Source organism: Chelmon rostratus, chromosome 14 (genome assembly GCF_017976325.1).
Source record: "Chelmon rostratus isolate fCheRos1 chromosome 14, fCheRos1.pri, whole genome shotgun sequence".
Classification (NCBI taxonomy): Eukaryota; Metazoa; Chordata; class Actinopteri; order Chaetodontiformes; family Chaetodontidae; genus Chelmon; species Chelmon rostratus.
The window spans coordinates 17,821,796-17,848,663 of record NC_055671.1 but is presented as its reverse complement, the minus strand read 5'-3'; the positions used below and the strand labels follow the sequence as shown (position 1 = coordinate 17,848,663).

The 26,868-nt window shown below is 41.7% G+C and overlaps 1 protein-coding gene across 1 annotated transcript in view; it reads right to left on the bottom strand.

Moving 5' to 3' along the window:
* stk32a (serine/threonine kinase 32A) overlaps positions 1–26,868 on the bottom strand; it is a 64,195-nt gene that overhangs the window by 23,915 nt on the left and 13,412 nt on the right. The window contains exon 4 of the mRNA XM_041952532.1: positions 20,135–20,308. Coding sequence (XP_041808466.1) covers positions 20,135–20,308 — 174 coding nt within the window. The remainder of the gene's footprint in view (positions 1–20,134; positions 20,309–26,868) is intronic.

The window sequence follows — 26,868 nt, the reverse complement described above, 5'->3', positions numbered from 1 at the left end:
ACCGACAAACAACCCAGCTAGTTCTTTAGATATGAGAACTTGTCAGAAGGTCATCAGTAACATCTGAATCATCCTTCAAACTTTTATTCGGATTAGACAAGATTTTCATTATAGTGACCCCATTAGACCAGTCAGAGGAATTATTTAACACAGCACTAAAACGTATCAGAATCAGAGCAATGGTGTCAGACAGAGTTGACACCTCTGGTCTCTGAACATTGCTGTAGTCACCGCCATCTCATCTGAACCTCACACATTTGGCTCCCTGAGACACATCGTTGAAAATATGCTTTAAAGTAGTAATTCAAAAGAGTTCGGTTTGTTCTTCTTTTATCATCTTTAGTAATAAGCTCACGTGGCTTTCGTGCTTCAGCACCGCACTTCCCACAGTTTACCTGTAAATAAAACAGGCGTGGGCGGCACTCTGATGACTTACCTACCGCGGATGACGTTTGAGTTTCTGTAGGTGGCACTCTCCTCTTTATCTGTCCTGCCAGGGAGGTTCCATTGCTCATATTAATTACCCAGCTCTTGCTCGGCTTATTCTAAACAAACCACTTTTCCTGCTGCTGAAGCTCTTCCTGTGTGTCACTCAAAACTGCGTGCGCAGATCATCAAATGTAAAAGCCTCCAGGAGGTGACTATGGAGCAGGCTGACTCACCGTTTTGTTGAATCATTTCGCTTCAGTGAATGACAAAAATGGACATATAATACCACAGATCAAAACGTTTTAAAATGACACCCTGTTTGCATCACTGTTTGTCAGGCGTGTGACGACAACAAGTGAATATCTAATACTTCTGAGGGGGATGGAGGGACAGCAGGTTAAGCTGTGGGAGTCGCTGAGACACCTGAGAAGAGGAACAGGTGTAGACTGAGGCTTTCGCTAGAATCTGCTTGTTTCTCGACATCCTTTGTGTTTTCTGTTTTTCTCCCGTTTTCAAGCAGATATTTGTTTTTCTGCACCCATTTTTCTCTTTTTCTTTGACACCACATAAATCCAAAATGACATCCAGAAGCAACGCGGTTGCTCCAAATTCTTCTGGAAGCTGAATCTGTCCTTGGAAGCAGAAAACTATCAGCGCACTAAAAGACGTATTGGATCTGGTACAAAGACGACTACTATACAGAGATTTTAGGAGGAAAATAAATCAAATAAAATATAGTACAGAGGCACAGTTATGTTTATTCAGGGCACAGTGCATACAGGCAATATTTTCCAGTTACTGTACTTTTATTTTTTCATAGAAATGTTATTAATTTGCTTTCCTGGTGAGCCATTAGTCAGTCTATTTCTGTATTTTTGCAAAAGAGTGACATTTACCTTTTCACATTCAGCTACTTGTGTCCTTTTGTTGTTCTGATTACACACATTTGTTGATAAATGCTCTCCATGCTGAATCACCCTTTCTTCTCATGAAAGTAATGCACTTGGGATGCCTTATTAGATGCTCTGCAATATACCAGACTCATAGAAAGTAAATTAGTAGAGAGGGGAATACATTTCAGCTACAGACTTCAGAGCAACACAGACTTGCAGAGTGACATAAAGGCACCAGCAACAATATCAAGGTCCCTGGTGACAATCAGCCACATCAAAGAACAGTTCAGTGCCCAATGATGTCCCTCCTGGCCATTTATTTGAACTCAAAGCAACATTATTCTCCTTCTTCTTCTCATTATCACTGATCTTTATCTGTCCTTCACACTGTCAACTTTCTCTTCTCTCTCTCTCTCTCTCTCTTTCATTAATAACCTTAGACTATTCCTAACAACATAATGTGCTTGGATACTTCTTGCATCTGACCGTTTTGATCCTCACCGCTGCCCACTCACACACAGAAACGTAGACTCACACACATGCACTTAAATTGTTAAGCGACAGCATCAGATTCTGATAATTACCATCCTCTCCTAAGACACACAGGTTTTTTTTTTTCATCTGAACAGTCCTTTCCTTGATGCATGTGTGTAGCTACCGACTAAATGAGTGGAAGGGTACAGTGTGTTCTCAGCTCCTCTCTGTTCGCTCGTCTCTGGTATGCATCCCCACAGCTCTAAACACGCTTTTGAACTGGAGAGACGACATTCAATATTCAGTGCCCTTCTCAAATGTTTCATTTGTGCTTGACGATCAAATGCAGCTTTCTTTTTGAGGATTACTACACCCTGAAACTGACATCCACATTACAGTATGAAGACATTTGAGAAGCACCAATTTTGTGGACATTAGCAGTGATGATGAAGTCATGATGCTTTTACTAAGCCTTCTCGAGTGTTTCAAAGGGTTTTTAACGTTTTTGTGATGATGGTAGCAGACAATTTCAGGAAGGGACTCCTTTGGCACCAAAAACGTTCGTCACCAGGATCATCGCATTTTAAATGACCTTATGTCATAGGAGACTTGGCTTGTTGAAACAAAATAATACATAATGCAGATTTCGAGGGGAACAAATTGGGCAACAGTAGCAGCAATACAACTCTGACTCCAAAACACTCACTGTGCATCCTCAGTGTTAGAATGACAGTGTCTCCTCTAATTGAGTCTTCTGCCCTGTAGGAACCCAGCGGCATTTAGCATATCAAAGGCCATGCTGACCTGTGTTTTGTGGGTGTTTCAGCGGCACACTCTCAGAGACAGGGACAACCTGTAGCACGGAGCTCGGCTCATAGGTGCTTTGGCGGATTCAATGGCGCTGGCCCAGATGGGGGGTGAGAAAGGTCGACCATGTAACCCTTAATTAGCTGACATTTGCCTCAAAGGCTGGCACTAGGGGAGAGAGGAGGGGCATGTGTTGCTGCTAAAAAAGCAGGCTGTAAGTGAGAACACGGAAGCTTCTTTTGTAGCTAAAGGCCATGCTGCCATTGTGAAGCCACAGGACAAGGAGGGGCTGAGACAACTGGCTGAAGAGATAAAGCAAAGCAGCAAGGCTCATTAGGGAGGTGGCACGTGGTAAAAGGCAAACCAACAGTTGAGGTAGAGGTGGAGATGATGGTCATGATTGACCTGTTCCTCTGACAGTGGACATTAAAGAGCAACATAACACCTGTTTTAGATTGAAAAGGCTACCTTCACATTTCAAAAACTGCCATAGTCCGAAGCCGTGCTGGTTTGAAACACTAGCTAACATTAGCAAAGCTGCAATAATGCTGATGAGACAATGGGGAATGACGTGAAAAGCAGTTCTCTCTGAGTGCAAGACATGCGCATTTGCCTCAAACACACACTGTGGTAAAAATGATCAGCTACTTCTAAGTAAAGAGCTGCTGTTGCAAGTTACAATAGCGTAATAAAGTAAGCGTATATACATGTACAGTTATGACATCTCAAACAGGTGGATTTAGTGATCAGTTTTTCTTTAAAGGAAAATTCCAATGTATTTCAACCCGGCATTTTTCCTGGGAATATAGCTATCGGGCTCTATGGCTTGTGCTATCTTTGCACTTGACATGTCCGTGGTAGAGATTTCAGAAAGCTGAACAAGCATCATGGTTTTTACATGAACCATTTCACTTGTCTCTCAGCCGGACCAAAAGTGAGCAAACAAAGACACTGCCAAAAACAGCCTTTAGGGCTACCTGCATTGGGATCTACATCCAGGGCAACCTTGCTGGCTGACCTAAACACACTACATATTCATACACGCGTGCTGGTTTGCTTACATCGTCGGATTATCCTGGGAAATATTATGAGGATGATTGTGGGTCACTTCACACATTTATTAAACCTGTTGATGTCAGACTTGGAAAATCTAGATTTGTCCAGTGATTGGAGTGAACCCAGCTGAGTAACTCCTGAACTTACAGCATATATTAACATTGTCGTCCCGCAGACTTTGTTTCACCTCCCCAAAATCAACTGAAAGAAAAGACTTGCCGAACCAAGCGGCCTGCTCTCCATACAGGAAGTAAAGCATTTGCACCATGTAAAGCGCTATGAGAGGGATTACAGTATGTGTGACCCACCAGCAGTAAACACCAGCATCTGGTTGTACATTTCCCTGGATACACCGATATGAAATTACAATGGTTCTGTTGGGTAATTGGTTGTGCTGGATAATTAGACCTAGGTGAAAAATATCCCAAAATAAAGAGAACATGATTCTCGGAGTAGTGTTTTGGTCAGCTTGTAGAGCAATTAACCACAACTGTTATCCAGTGGTAGATGGATGCTAGTAGCTTAAATAATAAGTATTATGTTACAAGACCCAAAAATATAAGATTTATTTAAAACCAGAACAAATGAAAGAATAGTCTCAGATAGGCTCAATGGGCTCAGCCCAGCAAAAAAAGCAGCTTTGCACTAAAATTGTCAATATTTTACAAACCTCAGAGACTTATGAAGCCTATTCTTACAGTCACAATCAATACCTGCAGTTTCTCAGTTGCATTGAGTTTAATGATCAATGAATAAAATTCTGTTTTCTTTTCATAGAAGCTGACATAAAAGAATTACCCCACAATTACAAACTAAAATCTTTCTGTCAGAAATAAAGTCATAATGAAAAGTAGGTCAGACTATAATGATGCTGTCTGGGGAAATAGTAGTGCTAACATTCACAGAATATTTTATTTTCCTTGACTCAGCTAGAGATTTTAGTGTTGACCCTGTGTTCATCGCAGCTACACAAAGAGCGATGATTTTGATTATAGTTATTATTCTAATTTGAGTCCTGATTTTAGTGGGAATTGTAATTATTGAATTTCATTTTCACAGAACAAAATATAAAAATGATGATGATATGATTTTCACTGGGGTCTGTACCAAACAATCATGCTCCCAATCATGTTACAATCATGATTTGCAGGCCGGGGCATCTCTGCAGCACCGCAGTCTGTTATTTATAATGACACATTTTACCAGCTCCTGTGATTTGGACATGGCCATATTGCAATTTCGATAATATTCTGATTAGTGGCTGAGTGCTCTTATTTATATAGTTTCAATTTGTCAACTGGTCTGATATGAATCAGCTAGCTAGTCTGTATGACTTACTGTCCATTTCTACTTTGCGTTGTCGCCTGCATATTTCAATTTCTCCTGTGTTTATTAGCCTGGATAACCACTATGCAGCATCTATTAGTGCTGAGAAACAGATGGGTGTGTTGCAGCCCCAGTCACGCCAGTGCTGTGTGAAGATGGGACTTCCTGGCTAGGTGACACCTCAACCATCTGCAAGCGTTTACCACTTTTAATGGGATGATGCAACCAAAAGGCGCATAGCATGATAGAGTTACAGTATTCTATCAGATGAAATATCAGAGGAGAGAAAATATGTTGGGAAATACTGGCATAAGGAAACTTGAACTTAGAAGTGTGTGACTGCTTGGGCACCTGGGTTTGGACAAAGTGTTTTCCTTCAGCTCCTGGATCCAGATCCTGCACCGCGTACTGACGATCGCTAAAATAGCAATTTGTAATCATCAGTCTTTCTTTGTCACTGCGGTCGTATGTGAAATTGTGGCTCTTTTGGTTCCACGTTTTCCTATCTGGTTCTCTGATTTTCCGATTTTTCTTTTTCACCTGACAGTAAAAAGCGCTGAAAACATCATGATAATTGAAAGCGCTTTACATATGAATTGACAGCTGTGTATGAATCACTCGTCCTGAAAAAATGGAAGTGTACCAGAAAGACAGGGAAGGCGATGGAAAGTAGATGTATAACGATAAACTGATAGAGGAGTAAAGAGATAATTGTGACGTATGGGCCAGATGGAGAGTGAGGAGGTGAACAGAGCTAGGAAGTCAGACAGCTATACATTAACTGAGTGACAGCGATAAAGAGAAAAGGCGGGGTAGTGAGGATTTGAGAGAAAACAAAATATATAGCGCTAGTCTGAATGGATAAATCAAGAAAAAGGAGAGCCAATGAGACGAATGGAGTAGAAAGAGGGGAGGAGATATAGAGAGCTGTGGGTAAATTTAGAGAGATAGGCAGCGAGTACAAAGGCCAAATTGAGCAAGTATGGTAAAGAAATGAAGTGAGCAGTCGAAAAAGAGAAGAGTGGATGTAAAAACCGGGGGCTCTCCTGAGCGAGGAGTGAAACGAAGGGCGAGGAGAGCTCGGCGCAAGCTGATCCCCTCGGCTTTTCTCTCGGTTGACTGACCCTACAAGCTATTACCAGGATCTAATGGCCTCATTACAGCCTGCTATCAGAGGCAGAGGGGTAACTGAACCCTGTACCTGGTCATACGATACCGCACTGATACTGGAGCGGCCAACACACCTGAGAACGGAGGCTTATGCACGCACACACACACACCCACACCCACAGATCATGCAGCCAACCAGCCAAACACTCAAATCATTTAACAAGCTTACGAAAGCATGCACATGTCCACACACATATGCACCGTTCCCTTCCATCAGATGTGAACTGTGAGTAGGAGCTCCCAAAGTATAAAAACAGATATGGCCTGACAATAGTGCCAAATTACGAGTCACTTTTGATGACAGACACACATTCTGGCTACAAATCAGCCCACTTGTTGTCAGTGGAGCACACACAGACCCTTTTTAATCCTAGTTCATCTTAGAGTAGTGACATTTTTTGATGCTATTGCCGATATGCTAGCAGAATTTTGGTACAGATACTGGCAGAGTACTTTTTTCAATCGGCTGCTTGAGAGAAACGTACATGTTTTTCTTTCTTTCTTCCACAAATTAGCATTTTATATGTTTGTATTTAATAAAAGAAGTTCTCAAATGCTGCACAAGAACATTTTATTTATATTTATTTAAAATAGATTACAAATCTTACCTGACAATTGTTGGCAGCTTTGGTACTTGATACTAGGGCTGCAAACATTATTGTCGTTATCAGTTAATTTGCAAATTATTTGCTCTATTAAGCAAACAATTGTTTTGTTTATAAATTGTAAAAGGAAAATGCAAGGTTCCTTCAGATTCCTTTTTTAGTTTGGCCAACAGTCGGAAACCCCCAAAGAACCTTTAGTTTACGACTGAGAAAACCAGCAAAATTTCACATTTGAAGGCCTTAAATATTTGACATTTTTCCTTAAAAATTACTTGAACAATTTCTTGATGATCAAAAATGTCAGATTTATATTCTGTTGATCCACAATTCCATTAATCAGCTAATCGTTTCAGATCTGATTATTTGTTCTTGATGCTCTGCGCTGCAGACACATTTCAGGTTGTGCCAAAAGTACAAAGTATTGAGATTGGATAACCAGCTCTAGTTACATTATGTCTTACATTTTTCTGTTTCTGTAGCTATGGGCAATATGAAAAATGGATGGATTGTTCTCAGCCTTATAAAAATCTTTAATTTAGTGGATTTCCACTCTAATTCAATTTTTAAAAAATCTGTAGCAGCTTCAGTGAAATTGCTGTTACTGGTTTTCTGGACCTAGATTGCAGGCAGTTTAATCAGAGGCTTTTTCATGGCTCTGCAGCTTTAGTAGCTCTCCTCTCCACTCCAGAATAAAAGCAGAGAGCTGTTTGAGATTGTGCCTCTCCCTCTCTGCCACAAAGGAGAGTGGAGGAGCTCTGGAAGCCCCAGAAAAGCCCACAGCTCAGCTACATCACACGCTCAAAACAAGCAACACACACACACACAGACACACATGAAACACGGTAAATCACAGTTGCACAGAAACACGCAGATGCACATGGCGTCAGAATCCCTCAGTTCTAAGTGCCCACGCCCACCAGCCAACGAAGAGCGAGTCAGACAGCCGCTGCCTTTGAACGTGAATTGAAAGCCCAAGTAGACCCACAGAGGTTAACAGCTCCACCCCAGCAAACTGCTGCGTCTCTCGCTCACCCTTTCTTCTTTCTGTTAAAGAAAAGCAGCTCTGACAAGTGTGAGCGTGGCACAGGTGTACGTGCGTGTTTTGCCATGTTTACGCGCATGGGTAAACACTGTGTGTGTGTGTGTGTGTGTGTGTGTGTGACAGTAGCAACCGAGAGATGTTCATTCCTTATTCATCAACACATACTGAGTGTGTCTTGTTGACGAAAGTCGGGCTTGACAAGTCCCCAGTCTAATTTGGAGCTGGTTTTTGGGAGGCGGCGAGTGCACAGCAGACGCTGAAAGCAGCCAGTCGGCACTAAAAAGCCAAGGCCAAAACTCGCATCACAATTACCAGTGATGAATAATTCACTGAGTCAGAAACATTCAAGGAGTGTTAAAAAAAAAAAAATCTTAGCTCTCTCCACCCTCTCTGCCTGGATCTTTGACTCCGCATCTCTGCCTGTAGCTCCTGCTTTCTGTCTCCCCATCTGCCTTTCTGACTGCTTGAATACACCGCTTTCTGCCAAAACCTCTCTCTGTCTTCCTCCTCCAGGCAGGCACGTGAGTTAGATACACAAGCAGGCAATTAGTGATGTTTTTGGAGCAGACTCGCTAGTAAACATTCTATCATGTTCAGAGCGCAGACCTCCTCCCATCGGCTAATCTGCCGCTGTGAGCGGGGTTGAGCTAAGGGAGATTTTCCACAGCGATAATGCTCAATTCACCATTTTGTGGTGGAAATCAGAGAGCTGGCACCAGCTGGCACCTTAATCTGTATTTATGAAATATGAGTGTATAATTTCCCCCTCCCTCCCTCCCCTCCCCTCCCTCCTGGTTCTTCTTTTTCTTCTGCTGGGAAATAAAACATTAACACACTCCATGAATAAAGAATAGTTCACTTGAAGACATGACAAACGCTCGCCATTTCAAGCAGCTGATGGAGAGTAAGAGTAACGACTTTGCCTGCTTGCCTCCATGCAATCTGCTGTACTTTATATTATCTCTACATTTTAAGAAGCATCCATGAGAAGACCCACTGAGACTCCTTTCACTTCTTTCACCTTAAATTAACCATATAGGTGAATTAAGACCATGTTCCCTTTTGACAGCTCTGCCAAAGACCTCTGGAGGAAATGGGAATGAAAGAGCAAATAAATTATTTGAAGCAGAGCTACACTTCATGCCACTCCCTCAGAGAAAAAGACAGATCCTGCACAACCGAGACCAAGAAATTAGGATGAGCTAAAGAAGAGCTTGGGAAAGGAATAAAACTACTGTAGGTAGAGAAAATAGCACAGGAGGGAAAAAGGGGGGAATGATGATGAGAGAGATTATGAGGGAAAGGCATGATATACTGTGTGTGTGTGTTTGTGTGTGTGTGTGTGTGTGAGAGAGAGAGAGAGAGAAGGAGACAGAGACAGTGAGGCAGGAGGTTGCAAAAGAGAATCCTTTTTGGCTGAAATAGGTTTGTTGCTGAAACAGCTGGCTCTCAGTATGCTTTAGTTCATTTGGCAAGAAATCTGGAAGGAATCTGAATAAATCGACAAAAAGCGACAATGTGTTAGTCCACCTTGCATTAATTTCTAACCTTCGTTGCCTGTTTGTCGTCCACTTGTTCCAACGGCAGCTGGGCGCTCTACTTTTCAGCAAATTTTACAAACGGCAGTAAATAGATCATTTGTTGGCGACTATTCTCAATTATGAGTTAACATATTTGGAGCTCTAGTGAGTATTTACAGCACTGTGGTGCATGTGGGGTTGAATCTAGATATACTACAATCCCCATGTTCTTGGTCATGACAGAACTCGATGTGTTTTTAACAGTTTCTTGACAACTGTTCAGCCACAGAACAATAAAATACTGTGAATAAAATTCTGCTACACAGACAATATTTATTATTATAGTTTTAGTCTTTACATGGTATTTGTTGACTGTCTTTAAAATTCAACAAATGCTTCAATGGACCAAAGTCACATGGCCACCTGTCAACACATTATAAGAGAAATGTTCATTCTTTAGGCACCACTGTGAAGGATTTAGTGATTCACGTGATTATACACTAATGAAAACATAAGTATGAATATAATGTTCCTTTTCTGACATATTCTTCCAATAGATCCCCCTAAATTGTCTGGTCCTTTGAAATGACTGTTATTCCCCTTTAAACAGATTTAAATGACAAAATGCATGGCTCAAAGCTGCTGTACTCTCTATAAAATAATTAAGAAAAGAGCACACTGTGCAATAGCAACCAAGTAATACAATCTTCTTGTGTGTTAAATTCTCGGTTTTAGTATATTTTCAACACATTGTTTTAATTACTGAGACTGTTTGAACTTCATGCAACACATCGAGCGAACCAGTGTACTGCATCGTCCATTTTAACTGTAAACTGAGGTCTGCCTGCAGCACATCCATCCCTGTCAGTTTGATAAGAAGCAAACAATTAGTCTCTTAACCACTTTAATGGCCAGTGTGTTTCCGAATGAAACACTGAGACATATTGACTCGTTAAGAGCATGTGGTGGCTGACATCATGCAAGTCTTTCCATTATGAGGATTCCAGGAGGCAACAGAAATGCACCTGAGGATTCAGCCAGAGATTATTGTTGTTGCTGTCAAAGAGGCTGTGGTGAAGTAGATACGCAGGTAGTACGCAGACACACATACATACTACGCCTTCCTCCGTCACAGGCTTGCCATTTATCTTTCCACTTGTTTGGAGGGACTCATGAAGTCTCTGAAGATGTCGTCTAATTGTGACTCATTCTGTTGTTAATAATTCAAACTCCTCAGAGATCTTAGGGTTAAAAACACAGGGTAACCAACCCCTGAGTTAGGTTGAACCGGATATATGACACACGTGAGGATAGTCGTGTTGTTAGCGTTGCATTCACCAAAATAAGTAGTATTTGGACAAGACTAGAAAAAGACTGTAAGTAGTATGACACGTGGTGGATGTGATGAATTTATGTGTTTCTGAAAACATGGGTTCGATTTTTAAATTCTACACTTATAGTGAAGTATTTTTTATTATAATTCTCAGGAAAACATTGATTTAAAGCACTGGGCCTTATTTACATAGTTTTGGCCATCATTTCAATCGATAATTGCGTGACGTTAATTGCTAATTGCGTAAAGCTAATTGCTGAGATCTCTAGTCTAAGTCTAAAACAATTAGTCTGTGACAGTTTTAAGCTGACCCCCTAGGTTAGCCAAACTTTTTTGAGAGAGAAAGCAAAGGCAAATTAATACAAAATCTCATTACATTAGCTAAATGGTAGCATCGGAACTGTATTGTCTTCTTCTGTTCTTCCTAGCGGTTAGCATTAGCATTAGCAATAGTTAAATGGTAGCATCGGTACTGGCCACTACCTGGAGCATCTCTGGGTCAGTTGAACGTGGCGGTGCTGTTTGGATTGTGTAGGAGCAGTGTGAACTGGCACTAGGGGGGGTGACTCTGGGACGCCGGAGTTCACTGCCTAACCTCCTGGAGGTGTAGTGGGACTAAGTAGGCGAAACACTGTTGAAGGGAGGTTTCCACCTGATGACCCCCAGAGACGTGTTAGGAATCACTGCTCTTTGGCAGGTATAGAGGCAGATTAGAGCTCCAAGGTTCTTCACTGAGAATGAATCCTCTTTTTGAGCACAAGTATCTTGTGTTTAAATTAACTCACAACTAGCTTGGCTAGTGACTGTTGTGAATAGAGCAGCTGACAACAAGGGAAAGACCATGTGACTGCTTGGAAAGACAGCTGACAGGAGGGAAAAGACCCCACAGGTGCTGGTTTGGGCTAGCAACCCATGGCAGCAGTGGCAAGCCTTAACCTTGCTACAACCAGACTTAGCTACAACCAATATAAGGAAAATACCCCAAGAGTCAGCGAGAGCAGGGGTGGAAGATGACTCACAGGTGGATTGCATGGTAACGAACAGGATAACGGATATGACTATGCCTTGGATACATGACTCAGTGAGGGATGGGGGCACGGACCCATCTCTTAGGACCAGAGGTAGCAGTACTCAGGTGACAGGGAAGGCAACTAAGGAGAGCAAAAGTTGTGCAGCAGAGGATAAGAAGCTTCAAGTTTGCCCATGTGGCTGGCAGAAAATAACATCAATCCGAGGCCTTAGAACCCATCAGGGAAGGAGGAAGTGTTTAGCGGTGGAAGGGCAGAGTGGCCGCATCGACCAGTATTTCTTGAGAAGTCAGTCGAATCAGTCGGATGAAGTCCAGCGACAGGTAGAAACCCACAGTTCGCAGGATATCAGTAACACTATCCCTGGAGAGGAGGAGGTATGGAGAGGGGATGCAGTTGGTGTTGAGGTCAACAGGCCAGCCAAGGAGAGAAGCATGGAGCAGAAAGCTAGAGTTAGGTGGCCGAGGGCTAATGATAGCAAAGAGTGGGAGGCAGTTGATAGAGATTTATCAGTCATATTAAGCAGGCTTAGAGGAGATGTAGTGGAGAAATTGGATAAAATTGGAGATGTGATCTACTCCTATGGTCGAGAGAGATTTGGCGTGCTTGTCAAAAGGAAAGGCGAGAGGGTGCAGGTCGGCAAGTCTAGGCGGCAAAGAGAAATAGAGAAGTTAGTAAAGGAAAGGAGGCAGTTAAGAAAGCAGTGGAGGAAGGCGACAGAAGAAGAAAGGGAGGGCATTAAGGTGTTGCAGGAGGAACTGAGAAGCAGGTTAGCAGTACTCAGAAGGGCAGAACACCTTAGGGAGAAGAGAAAGAAGAAGGAACGTGCAAGGTCAGCATTTTTTAGGAACCCCTTTAATTTTGTGAAAGGCTTGTTTAATCAAGAAAAAGGAGGGCAACTTAAGGCAACGAAATCAGAGATTGAACAGTATTTGAAGTCGACGTATTCAGATTCAAAGGAGAATAGGAACATAGGTCTTCCACCTGACATGCCACCATTAGGGGAAGTGGAGCAGGAGATGGATGTGAGCCCACCTAGGTGGAGAGAAGTGGTGGAGGTGGTTAGGCGTGCAAAGGCTTCTTCGGCCCCAGGGCCTAATGGAGTCCCCTACCGTGTCTATAAGAGTGCACCTGGCATCTTAAGGACACTATGGAGATACCTGAGAATAGTTTGGGAGAAACAAAGTATTCCAAGAGCATGGCGCAGGGCAGGAGGTGTCTTCATCCCTAAGGAGAAGGAGTCATCGGACCTTAGCCAGTTTCGGATGATTTCTCTCCTAAATGTTGAGGGAAAGATTTTCTTTAGTATCGTAGCACAGAGGCTGGCTAAATACTTAGAAAGGAATGGTATGATAGATACGACAGTGCAAAAAGCAGGGATACCAGGATTTGCGGGATGCTTAGAGCATACTAGCATGATTTGGCATCAGATTCAGACAGCTAAGAGGGAGAAAAGAGACTTGAATGTTGTATTTTTAGATCTGGCTAATGCGTTTGGGTCAGTGCCACATAACCTTATTTGGAGTTCCTTTGACTACTTTAAAGTGCCGGAGATAGTTGTTAACTTGGTGAAAGCATATTTCCAAGACATCAGACTGTGTGCAAGTATCGCAGAGCTCACAACAGGCTGGCAAAGATTGGAGGTTGGTATTATGGCAGGATGTACAGTGTCCCCGCTAGCTTTCACAATGGCTATGGAGGTAATTATTAGGGCTTCCAAGTGGGTCGTAGGTGGAGAGAGACGGCAGAATGGAATGCGTCTTCCACCAATTAGGGCTTATATGGATGATATGACACTGCTAACTTCAACAGTGCCATGTACAAGGAGGTTGTTAGATAAAGTCAATCAGAATCTCAAGTGGGCTAGTATGAAGATTAAGCCTAGTAAGTCAAGGAGTATTTCAATATACAGAGGGAAAGTAAGTGATAGAAAGTTCGCTATAGATGGTGAGGAAATCCCAACAATTAGGGAGAAATCAGTTAAGAGTCTAGGACGGTGGTACAATGTGGACCTGAATGATGTTGAACAGGTTGTGCAATTTAGAAAGGATGTTGCAGAAGGGCTGGAGAGAATAGATAAATCAGGGCTCCCAGGAAAACTGAGGTTGTGGTGCTTGCAGTTTGGCTTGTATCCTAGGTTAATGTGGCCAATGTCAGTATATGAAGTCCCATTATCTGTAGCAGAGAGAATGGAAAGGCTAGTTAGCTCTTATATTAGAAAATGGTTGGGTGCTCCCAGGTGCTTAAGCAATGTAGCTTTGTATGGGAAAGGAATGCTTCAGCTGCCAGTATCCAGTCTAACAGAGGAGTTTAAATGCACTAAGGTTAGGACAGAACTTTTATTATCTGGGAGTAAGGACATGTTAGTTAGCAATGTGGTTCCGAATCCTTCTGGGGGGAGGAAATGGAACCCAAGGGCAGCAGTGCAGGAGGCAGAGGCAGCTCTTAGGCATGCAGAAATAGTAGGAAATGTTCAATTTGGCCGGGGAGGCTTGGGGCTTGGCCCAGGCAAACCAGTGTGGAATAAAGCAGGTCTAAAGGAGAAAAGAAAGCTTGTAGTGGAACAGGTGCGTAGGCAGGAGGAGTTGTTAAGGGGGGCAAAAGCAGTTGGTCAAGCCAAACAGGGACAATGGTTGAATTGGGAAGGTGTTGAGAAGAGGAAACTTAGTTGGAGGGACCTGTGGAATATGGAGGAAGGCCGTATTAAATTTCTGATAGGGGCGACATACGATGTGTTGCCAACCCCGCAGAACCTAAGTCTCTGGGTACAGGGCGATCAATCGTGCCCACTCTGCTCAGGTACAGCAAGTTTAAAGCACATTTTGTCAGGTTGTAGAATTAGCTTATCACAAGGCCGGTATACATGGCGGCATAATCAGGTGCTGAGAAGCTTAGCCGCAGGCATTGAGGAGAGAAGGAAGCAGGTGAATACTGGAAGTTCTAGAAAGGAGAGGTTAGATGTGCAGTTTGTTCGAGAGGGGGAGAAAAATAGAGCTGCTAAGTCAGGGAGAAAGCAGGTAGGTGGCTGCCTGGTAGGGGCTGATGATTGGCAAATGCAGGTCGACTTGGGAGGAAAGGTAGTTGTGCCCCAGGAAATAGTTTATAGTAATCTGAGGCCGGACATTGTCTTATGGTCCATGAGTAAAAAGACTGTGTATTTTATTGAGTTAACAGTCCCTTGGGAAAATTCAGTGGAGGCAGCTTATGAAAGGAAGAAGACTAAGTATGCAGATTTAAAGACAGAATCTGAGCAGAGGGGATGGAAGACCAGGGTCTGTCCGGTTGAAGTGGGGTGTAGAGGTTTTGTTGCAGGGTCAGCTGTTTCACTGTTGAGGGAGCTGGGAGTGCATGGGCAAAATTTAAGGAAGACAGTGAGGGAGATGTCAGATGAGGCTGCTAGGTCTAGTCAGTGGATATGGATCAGGAGAAATAATAGTAGTTGGGGGGTGAAATAGGGACCATTGGGGGGGGGGGGGGGGGGGCAGAGGACATGCATGCCTAACCCGGCAAGAGAAGAGGTTAAAGTCTTAACAAGACACCTCTCCTCTGCTCTGCTTTCCCCGCCCCATCTTCTCGCTCTGCCAATAGGAAGAGAACCAGGAAGTTTAGATAAGGTGGGGGTGTGGCCAGCTAGAGTCTCTCTTTGGGACCATGCGGCCTGTTCAGGTGAGTTTGCGTGGTAAGATACAGAGTTGGCTTGTTTTTTGATCTTTTTGGTTGTTTTCCTGTTTTGTTTGCTTCTTGAAGGAAATGTTAGGGTTTGTTTTCCTGCTCTGTTTGCTTTTTGAAGGAAATGGTAGGGTTTGCTGCTTCTTGAAGGAAATGTTAGAAGAGGCTGTTAAATCTAGTCTGTGGTTTAGGCCTCCACCTCCAGCACCCTCTAAATTTTCCACCCCCTACCCGAACAAGGGTCTGTATCCAATCCCTACTTCCATCTTTTGACTCTACCTCTTTATTTTCTATCCCCTACCCGAACCAGGGTTTGTATTCCCACCCCGCTTTTTCTTGGTGCAGTTGGTGAGAGGCAGGGGTAGATGATGGTAGTGTGGCAATCGGCAGTTACATGTGGCATCTAGGCCTGTGGTAGCATTGTAGCAGCTAACAATAGCTAAAGCGGTGAGAGTATGATAGTATCTTAGCAGTTAGTATTGGTAGCTAGCAATTAACATTAACAGTATAGGTGAATCTAGCTTTATTGTCTTCTTCTGTTCCTCTTAGCAGGTAGCGGTTAGCACGTAACATTAGCTAAATGGTAGCATCGGAACTGTATTGTCTTCTTCTGTTCTTCCTAGCGGTTAGCATTAGCATTAGCAATAGTTAAATGGTAGCATCGGTACTGGCCACTACCTGGAGCATCTCTGGGTCAGTTGAACGTGGCGGTGCTGTTTGGATTGTGTAGGAGCAGTGTGAACTGGCACTAGGGGGGTTGACTCTGGGACGCCGGAGTTCACTGCCTAACCTCCTGGAGGTGTAGTGGGACTAAGTAGGCGAAACACTGTTGAAGGGAGGTTTCCACCTGATGACCCCCAGAGACGTGTTAGGAATCACTGCTCTTTGGCAGGTATAGAGGCAGATTAGAGCTCCAAGGTTCTTCACTGAGAATGAATCCTCTTTTTGAGCACAAGTATCTTGTGTTTAAATTAACTCACCCAATCTTACCTAAACATCCATCACAGTTTACAGAGCGACTCCCTGCTTCAATTCTGGCCTACTGTGCCGACTGCAGCCAGTTTTCTTGTGAAGTCAGTGATTACCGATCACATTACAGGTGCTCTTTCTCCAAAAAAAGTAGTTTAATCTGACTTAATCTGAAGTGTTGGTTTGTTTATAATTTGTTTGATCGCCTGACCGCCTGTGTTGCCCCGTTTCACTTCATTGTTGGGATGCTCCAGTGTTCCCGGGTCTTAGCAATGTCTTTGGGGTGTTGTCATAACAGTAAGTAAGCAATTATCATTCAACTCTTAAATTACCTTGGTGTATAACTTTAACATCAACATTAACATACAAGTAATTAGTAGGCAAGTTTTATAAGGCACCAAAACCAACATTTTCTCTACTTTTGGATGGTAAAATCCATTTCCACTTAATAGCACAGAGGAATTAAATTAACTTCCACCTTGCGTCATATCATGATGACGCTGCCCTGCCGTTGATTTTCCATCCAGGCTCTGAGAGATGAGCTGGTGTTGTTAACCTCATTGCTGTTCAGTCCCTGCTCCCTTGAGATGTATCATGTTTGCCATGGAGTGCAAGAGCTCATTATTGAAAATAATTAGGAATGCTAAAGACTGAGATGTCTCTTGTTGTGGTTGCTACTGTTATCATGTTATTATGGATCCCAGTATAGTTACAGATGGAGACAGACCTCCCTCCAAGATCTTTACCCTGACCTTGTCCACACAACACCTCAGGTATATCAAATTTAAATTTTTTCCGAGTTGTAAAAATAACTTTTATTTGTCAGTAGTCACTCCACTTCTGCCCGAACTCAGGTGGGATCCATAGATTCATAGACTTTCATACATTCTTGCTGTATGAAAAGTTTAGATGGTCTTCACTGACATCTAGAAGGCATTAGCATACCTTTGTTTTTATTTAAGGCCATGGTATCGATCAAGGTTTTAAACATCCATAGTTGAGTTAAAGGCGAATGACTATGACTCCAGATCACAGAATATGTTACCTTTAAAATGCTAACTTTTAAGTTCTTAGTATGTGTTTCTGGTACTCCTGATAGTAATGACCTGTGACAAAAATACAATTGGAGACACCATTTGAAGGAGTTCCACTTAAGATTTTTTAATGATATTTGTTTTGTCTCAATTAATTTGTTTGTGTGTGTAGAGGTTGAATTTTCTTATTGTGAACTTTTACTGTATGTACATTTGTTCTCAGGTCTCTCAAAGGAGATCTTTATCGCAATGAGACCTCTTAGATAAATAAAGCTCAGATTAACAAATGTGGAGGTCATAGTGAACCTAACTGCTGCCAAGCATATTCTGTCACAGTCGTGATCAAACTTGGAAATAACATAATTAGTGTGCCATCATGTTGCATGTGATTAATGTCATTATCATCATTACTCTCCTAATTATCATCAAAGACCAACGGAAGGAGAATGTGTACATCCGGCATTCACACACAAATGTATACACAGGTGCATACTGCATACACACAAACACATGCTGAAGGCTTTAAGTTGATTCACTTGCTGTACCAAAGTCATCACGTCCACATCTGAGGGAGGAAATTATATATTCAATTTCCATAGAGATGAGCTGAGAGTTACTTTCAGCTCCTCTTCCTATTTGAAGCTAATGAATGCAGATTGAAAAGATGTTGATTCCGTCTAAACAAACACCCCCAACACCTGCACATCAAGTGGCAAGTCTGTCCTCTCCAGCACTGAAATAGAAAACATGATTTAAATATTCATATCCCTCAATGGCCTGAATGAATAAGAAAATTAATAATCCATCCCATTTATTACCCTCTCTCTCTTTCCTGTGGAGGTTTAAGAGCGTGGACAAGAGCAAGTAGTCTGCTTTACGTTAAACGGCGTAATTTGTTATCTGGGGGTGTTGATAAATGAATGTCCTCTGTTGCAGTGATGTTTCCTATTAGTCATGATCTGAGAAAGCCTCTTTTTCTATGTTTATTGCGGTCGCCAGAGTGGAGGAGTAAATGCAAGCAGTGGATGGAATATGGACATCACAGTGTCTCAGATATTGGAGCAAAGTGCTACTTGCCCGAAATGTATGCACATACAGCACTGTATGTGTGTATGTAAGAGTCATAAAAAAGCTAAAAGTATACATTAAGTTGTGCGTGGGTAGCCTGCAGTAGTCTAAGAATGTGTTTCTGTATTGTTTCTTCATCTAAAGTCCTGATGTAAATGATGTTCATATTCAACGAATTTGCAAACATAACTCAAAAAATAGTTCCACCCAGATACTAGTTTTTATCAACATGGGCAAATATGCATTTTGAGCCTGCCTAAAAGTAGTATCCATCAGTGTATATGATTTGTTTGTTCTTCTATGGGACTTGCTCTGGTATCTAAAGCATTTTTATGGTTATTTTACCTTAACCAAAGCACTTGATTAATGTAAAGGAAAAGCCATTGTCTTGGCTAAATTTTGAAGAAGTCAACTATATCTCAGAGTGAGTTACAAAGTGTTGATTTTTTAATACTTAACCAAAACCACAATCATTCCCTAAACTTACCAAGTGGTTTAGTGGCCTAAAACTAGTGTAATTTTTCACATAAAAGCCTTAATTTAAATAGTAGCCATGGGCAGTACGAAGAAATACTAATAAAACGCTAATAAAAAGTCACCTGCTACTTAAGCAGCTCACATGCTAACTTCTAATGTAATTTTCCGTCAATACATTAACAGAGTTCTGTTACACTCACCAAAAGCTCACCTATAAAAAGACAGCTGGAAGAGTTTTAATGTGAAAAAATTAATGAACACGGGAGTTCATTTATTTTATAAGCCTGTTTCAAATAAAGACCTTGTTCTCTCTGCCACTGAGGTAAATAAATCTAGAATCTCCGAAATTACCACACATGGGATGCTAGACACAATTTCTGGACCTGCGCTATATGCTGACCACTATATGACTAGTGTGCAGTTTAACAATAACACACTTGCAGGATTGAAAGAAAAAAAGTTTCCTCCAAAGGATATTTGGCAAAGCAAATTAGCAAATGTTTTGTGTGAGACAGGGTTGCTCTAACTGTGTATCTTCCTGTATCATTGTCCACATAGGAATGAGGTAGATTTGGTGAGTGTTTCCAGTAAGGAAATCTCAATGGCTTAGTGACTCAGGAAAAAGACAGTTTTGAACTTTTCCCTCACTCAGTGTATTAAACATATTTTGGCAGCATCACGACTTCAACGACTTAAAATAATAATACTGGGCTTCAGCCATGTCTTTCTTGGCCATGCGAGTCTGTGGCTCTGCCATAGCTGCAGCTCTTTTCTGCCTAAAAAGCACTTAACCTGCGTTTTATAAATTAAATGAGGCATCGACACAGCAGCGTAGACAGAACTGGTGCACTTCATGATGACCATAGTCTGCAGTTCAGGGTAAACTGTTGTGTCAGGTGCGACCCTCATGTCAAGACAGCTTGACCTTTCTGCACAGCGGAGGAGCAGTCATATTAGAACATAATATGGAAGTGGACAGCCAAGGAGAAAAGAACACCAGGGTGCTCAGTGCTCATGGTGAAAAGCAAGGAAGAGAGACAGAAGGGGAACATGTAGTCTATCAGGGAGAGAAACAATGGAGCAACCATTCAAATACTATTTCTCTCATGTTATTTGTGTAGATGGAGGCGGCAGCAAAACATTCTCTGCATTATTAAAGGTTATTAAAGAAATGACAATATAATGGACCACAAAAAAGGGTTCAGAGGAAGAAAATTGAGAGAAAACTTGGAACCTGTGTATGATGCGCTTGCTGCGTAGGTATCCCAGGGCCAGGGCTAATTCACAGATGTAGAGTTTGACAGTGCTCTCCGAGAAGTGGACGTTCTGCTGGAGGTGATAGCGCAGGTCTCCTCCCAAGAGCAGGTCCACCACCATAAACATGTCCTCCTCATCCTGGAAGGAGTACCTGCAGGGGGAGGTGGTCAGGAGTGAAGAGTGAGAATGCCAGAGGGATGCCAGTTAGTGGCAATGAGATAGGAGGGAGATTTGGAAAAGAGGATGAAATGGAGATGGGTAGATGCATATAAGGGGGATGAAGGAAGAGAAAGATGTAGATGAGAATGGAAGGGGAGAAGGAATCAGAAATGGAAGTGACAATAACAGCGGTGGTGGAAAGAATGAGACATAAGGAAAGACGTAGTCAGCACAGAGGGAGGTTTGAAGGGACGGTAAATATGGAGATGTGGAAGTTGTAGGAAAAGAGAAAGAAGAGGGAAGTAAGAGGTGAGAAGGGGAAAAGGATGGTGAGAGGAAGGGAGGAAGAAGCAAAAAGTAACAGGAAAGCCTCAATTAAAAGTCACATATTTACCATAAAACAGTGCAAGAAGGATTCTCAAAGATAACCTGTCTTATTTTTAGACAGGGGAAGCCATACTGGAAGGACGTGTGTTGTCTAACTGAGCAGAGGGTTGTTTTCTAACTTTCAACGCAACGATGAAGATACACTTTTACCTGTCAGCAATAAAAAAAGATGACAAGTGCAAATTGAACTCATGTCAGCCTCGTGCTCCTCAGGCAAATCAGCCTTTAGAAGACAACGTGAAAGACCTCAGTACAAAAGGTTTGGCATGAACAAGCGGTTCAACAAAATCACCCATCAGTGTTTCAACCCCACAATCTCGGAAAAGCACAACCTCAGGAGCCTTCCAGAGTCTAGATGCTGCTCTGCTCTGTAGGACTTAGAACAAGCAGAAGAGAAACACTCATCCCACTCTTTCACATTGCAGACACAAAGCGCCTACATATTGGCTGAGTCATGCCTGAGGCAATGCTCATTATCCTGTCTTCAAGGCTAACAGGCTGGTACAAGTGGCTATGATATTGCGGAGACAGGTGAGGCAGGTAACACAGTGTTTGACAGGATGTAGACTTAGTAAACTATGTAAAATCTCCTTTTTTTATGTCTCTTTTACTTCTGTCGCTTTCTTCTGTATTGTTTTTCCTTCCCTCTCTCTTAATCCTTGCAGTGAATGTTTTTATTTCAGTGTTTTGGCCTGCAGGGACTCTTTTTTTTTGTTTTTTTTTAAGTTTAAGAACTACAAAGTAAGGTTTTCAGGCCGACGTGTATTAGCAGTAATATACCTGACATTCTTATTAATAATAATGATTTCAGAAACGCAAATTAAGAGGATATATTAACAAAACTGTACATGTGGCACCAAAATATTCCATGTTGTTTACTGAAAAGGCATCAGATACATCATCTACATGTTTAAAAATGTATACTCGACACATTCATCATCATAGTTCCTGGTGTTCTTGTTACTTTCTGATTTCTGGAGCGAAAAAGCAAATGAGGACAGTCGGCATAATCTGTGATTACATTAGTGATCAGCAAACAGATTATCCTGACCTTTCTTTTTTTTTTTTTTTACATTACATGAAGTGATGTGCACAGTGTCATTGAGCATTTTGTTTGTCTTCTCTGTCATCAACATTGGCAGCGTGAGAATCTTTCATTTTAGCTGTATACCTGTATCCACTCGGCAACATAGTCTGCATGTTGCCATTTCGTTAAAGCAAACCATTACAGCAATTAAATATTCCTGATGTCACTGCGTAGTCTAGAGATTTGCCAGGGAAAACTGATCTGTCTGCTTAGATGTCTCCATCAGGTTAAGTGGCACCACTCATGAATGAAGGTTTTCTGGCATTTTTTTTGCATTGTTTTTAGTGTGTACTGTATGTAGTATTTGCTTGCATATGCCTCAGTCCTCTATTGGTGTTTGAGGGATGCTATGAGTGGTAATGCTACTTGTGGTCATCTGTCTATTCATCAATCTATTAAGCACTGTCATGCACAGCAAGCATATATCAGCATGTGGCCCACTGCATTGCCATTTGAGAAGCTGTTGCACAAATCATCATTGATTTTACATGCTGAGCGTCCCACTGGGACCACAACCCCCCTTCTAAACGATGAGCTAATTAGTTTCTCTCCCGCAAGAAACTAATTTATGCAAAAATAATATTTAAAAAACTGCAGCAGCCAACATTTCCTGGCTCGCCTAAAGCGTTGCTCTGTGTGCAGCACAACGTCCTACATCTGCAAGTTCAGATCTTCTTCGCTGCCCCTCTCAAGTCCTTCAACATGTTACTGATCTGAAATAAGTAAGCTACAATTTCACACATCCGCGAGGTGACTGGGGCATTTTCTTTTGGGTCTGCTGGGTTTTTTACTGGCAGATACTTTCCTGTAAGGACCGTCATCTTGGCTCAAAGTCAGTCCTCAGTGACTGAGGGTAGTTTTTTGCCACGTTGGTGAACTCCCTCCCTTCCTCAGGGCCCTTCTCCAATAAACTGGAGGTGGTGCTTTTCTGCGCTGGGTGGATGTGGATTGATCGAGCTGACTCAAAACTGTCTGCTAAGGCTCAGATAATGCTGAGGCCACTTGACATCTGATTGCCAATGGCCTCAGAGTGTGGAAAGACTATCTGTTAGACGCCCGTCCTGAAGATGCACACACATTCGGCAAAGTCACAAAGAGGTGCGTGGAGATACGTGCACACACATACAGTACTGTCCTTCTGCATGCATCATTAAATATGATGTATTATTCTAAAACATCTTGCAAAAAAAACCCCCCATTTCATCTTGAATTTGAATGAGTCACTCCTAAACATACAGATGCACAGTCACATCACACATCACATCAGTAAACAGTCCTCTAATGAATGAATGAATATCAGTTTTAGGGGAAAACAAAATGGGAAGAGGCCAGTCCTTCCCACATCAAGTATATAATACAGTACAGCTGAATGGATGAGACCAGCTGCAATGCTATCAATCACTCAGACAAGCAAGACTGAGCCACGCCTGCGAGAAAAAGAGGTTCTCCAAAGTTTTTGGCAAAGTTCGTATGTGTGTTTGCCATAAGGAGGGGACAGTGTAATGGGATGATACTTTCTTTCTGGGAAGGATTTAAATGGTGCTCTGAGTATATTTACAGTATGAAGCTAAGAATGTGTTATATAATCTGTAGTGCTCAGTTATTGTGCCATACAGAGAGACACGAGGAAATGCATGCAAAGAGCAAATATAAACCCAGTATTCATATCACAAAAGAGAGCCATAATATCACCAAATCAGATGATAAAGAATCCACTCTTGTTTATAAAATTACAAACTCTAAAATATAGTGGCCTGTAATGGCCTGATCTGTTTTAGACCTTATCAGTCATTGCATCGTCTCTTTTTTGACATTAATTCATTGTTATGTAGCTGTGTAAGTACTTTGGTAGGTTTCTGTTTTCATTTTAGGTCATTTTTCCTTCTAAATTAAACATCAACATAAAGATAAATCAATTAGTCGATGCGTGATGGATGAGGAGGAGTTTCAGTCTGTGAGATGATTGGTATTAAAGTTTTTTCCTCGATAGAGAAACTTTTCTTTATTTTTCAAAATGACAGACACCTATGTTAAAATCAGTCCTGCATTTTTTTGTATGCAAAACTGACAGTCAGAGCCTTACAAATAAGGAGACAAATTTACTTTAAAAGGACATATCCTGAGAAGAGGGGACTCCCATGGAGAGTCTACAAAGACTTCAGTCTGAAAAAAAAAATCAAAGCTCCAGCTGCTGCCATTAGATGTGAGGGAGATGGCAGACAGAGCGATCAGTGTGTGTTTGTATGTGTCTGTGTGTGTTAATGGGAATGAGCGAGAGAGCGTTTTTGGAAAATGATGTGACACTCGAGTCTGGCATCACAGATCAAACAGGCCCTCGCATTAACATCACATTCTCTTAAATATCAAAGCAATTCTTCACTTTGATACAGGATTTGTAGATTTTGGGACCAACACGACTCTGACTGAGTTTGTAGATGGTCAACATTCCTCCGTAATTAGCCAAAGTGCTCCTGTTTCCATCAGGGAGAGCTGGTATTAGTTTGAAGCTTTCATTTAAGGATGGAAATAACTACTAAGGAACAGAAATACACGTTCATTAAGGGCCATATTGTGAGATCTGGCATGCAAAAACGTGTGCAAATGTGTGAAATATCCATGATCCCAAATTTGATGACCAAAGCTTAAATCAAGGCTTGCTAAAAAGTGTAAACAAAGACAAGAAAAACAAGCTATTTGGAGCTTTAAAGAGCGAGCGCGACAGCAGTTTGTGTTTTCTGGATAGACTCCATTTTACTCTGCGTATTAATCATTTAATTAACTCTTTGTCCCTCATTCTCTCTCTTTCTCCCTCCTTTTTCTGGCTTGTTCTCTCACTTTTTGTTCTCTCCATCAGTCTACCTCAGCGTCTCTCCACCCACTCTCTCTGTCAGACACACACACACACACACACGCACACACACAGTGGAGTGTAAATACATCTAACCCAGCGGAGGGAGTAAAGGTGGTAAAGAATCCGAGAGGCTGCTGTCAGAAGCATTTAGCAGACACAACCTGGACTTTAATTGCTCTTTTTCTTGGCAGACAAGGAAAAGCCAGGAAAACAGCAGTTTCTCTTTTCTAAAACTGTTAAATCTGTAAAATATACAATGAGGCAATTTCTTCTAATGTAGTGAGTTCACCGACTTTTTCCAGGTCTTTCTTAATCTTTAAATTGATTTTCAGTTTTTACTATTAAATTATGGAATTATTTATTTTATTTAATCTTTACTATAGATGCTTGAGGCAATGCTAAGGATTGGCTGGTTATTATATATGGAATTATTTTAATGGATCCATATTCACTAAAATAAAGTGGAACAACACAGTCTGATGAGTAGCAGCTGATCAGGGCCCGAACACTCAATGAGGGCATCCCTCATCTCTACCTTTAATGTGTTGAAAACTGTCATCTTTTCTCAGCTAAACTATCTTTTGAGGTGATAATCCTCCGCCGTCTTTTTGATCATTTTGGTAACATTTTGGCCAAATGTAACACCTTGCTCTGCACTGACCAAACATCGCTTCTCAGCCACCTGTCCAAAAACCACCTGTCACTGGGCTATGAGAAAAGCAAATGTTTGTAACCACTTCAACCTCAGTTGGTTAGTAGAACAGCCAAAATAGTTCTTAATATGAAAATGTATTAATATTTTATCATACAGGACATAGCTACTGGATTGATCGGTTGGGTTGGGCTTTAGGAGCGGCTGACGGCAAGTCCATCAGATCAATCGATAGTACAGTTTGGTCCTCCATGAAACCAGTTTAATGGAGTAGAAAACCAGCTCTCATGCTTGACTGAGGTTTCCATGTTTTCTGTCCCACAAGCCTTTCCATCAGAAAGCCCAGGTGGTAAAATCTGAAAGGGCTCAGCCGCCATTGTTCGGGGAAGTTGTTCTGGCTCGTAAGCAAACAGGAGTGAGTGACTCACCGCAATCTCTCACATGGCTGCTCAAGAACAAAAGCTGCCATAAAGATGGTCGACATCCTGGTGTGGTTATACACACACAGTGAGGCGCTTCTGATTAGTGAAAAGTTCGCACACGCGCACACACACACACACACACACACACACACATATTATTATTGCCACCCAACAGCCTGTTGTATGAGCCAGCAACCTTTTTCTTAAGATGTGATGACAGCCGCCAAAATTTACTTGTGTATATATATAATCTACAAACTCAGGCGTGTACACAAGTAAACACACATGCACAGACACATACAGTACATACAACTTGATTAAAGAAAAGATTGGGTGCTGTTTCAAACATAAATAAAAAAGAATGTGATAAGTTGCTAATCATTTTTGACATATGCTCAATTAAAAACAGTACAAAGACAATATATTAAATGTTTTACCTCATCAGCTTCAGCTTTTGTAAATATCTGCTAATTCTGAATTAGATGCAGCAACATATTTCAAACAAGTTGGGACAGGAGCAACAAAAGACTGGGAAAGTTGTGGAATGCTCGAAAAACGTCTGTTTGGAACATTCCACAGGTAAACAGGTTATAGTATGATACAGGTGGTAGTATCATTATTGGGTATGAAAGGGGCATCCTGGAAAGGCTCAGTTCACTTTGTGAACATGATTGTCTAAAGGAGATTACTACGTGGGCTCAGAAACAGTTTGTAAAACTGTTGTTGGGAAACAAAGTTCATTTGCAAATGATTGCATTTTTATTTACGTTTTGCATAGCGTCCCAACTTTTTTGTAATCTGGGCTACAGTTGAAATTTTTATCCTGCAGACACACATACAAAATCACCACTAAGGGTTTTTTCTGACTGCTTCAGCACTTGACCGCACAAGTGCACATTATTGCTCTTTGTAATGGCATGTTCTGCTATACATGTAAGATATTATAGCTGTAAATCAACATCATCCCCCAGGGACTAACTGACCTTGTGCTAATTGAACTTTCTATTTTATGCTATTTCAGCATTATCTCTACTGTACTTAGAGTGTAAATTGGTCTCCTATGACAATAAAAGTCATACTTCCTCAAAAAAACAAGTGCTCTCTCTCTATCTTTCTCTGTGTGTCTCTGTCTCTCTATCTCACTGACATGGTG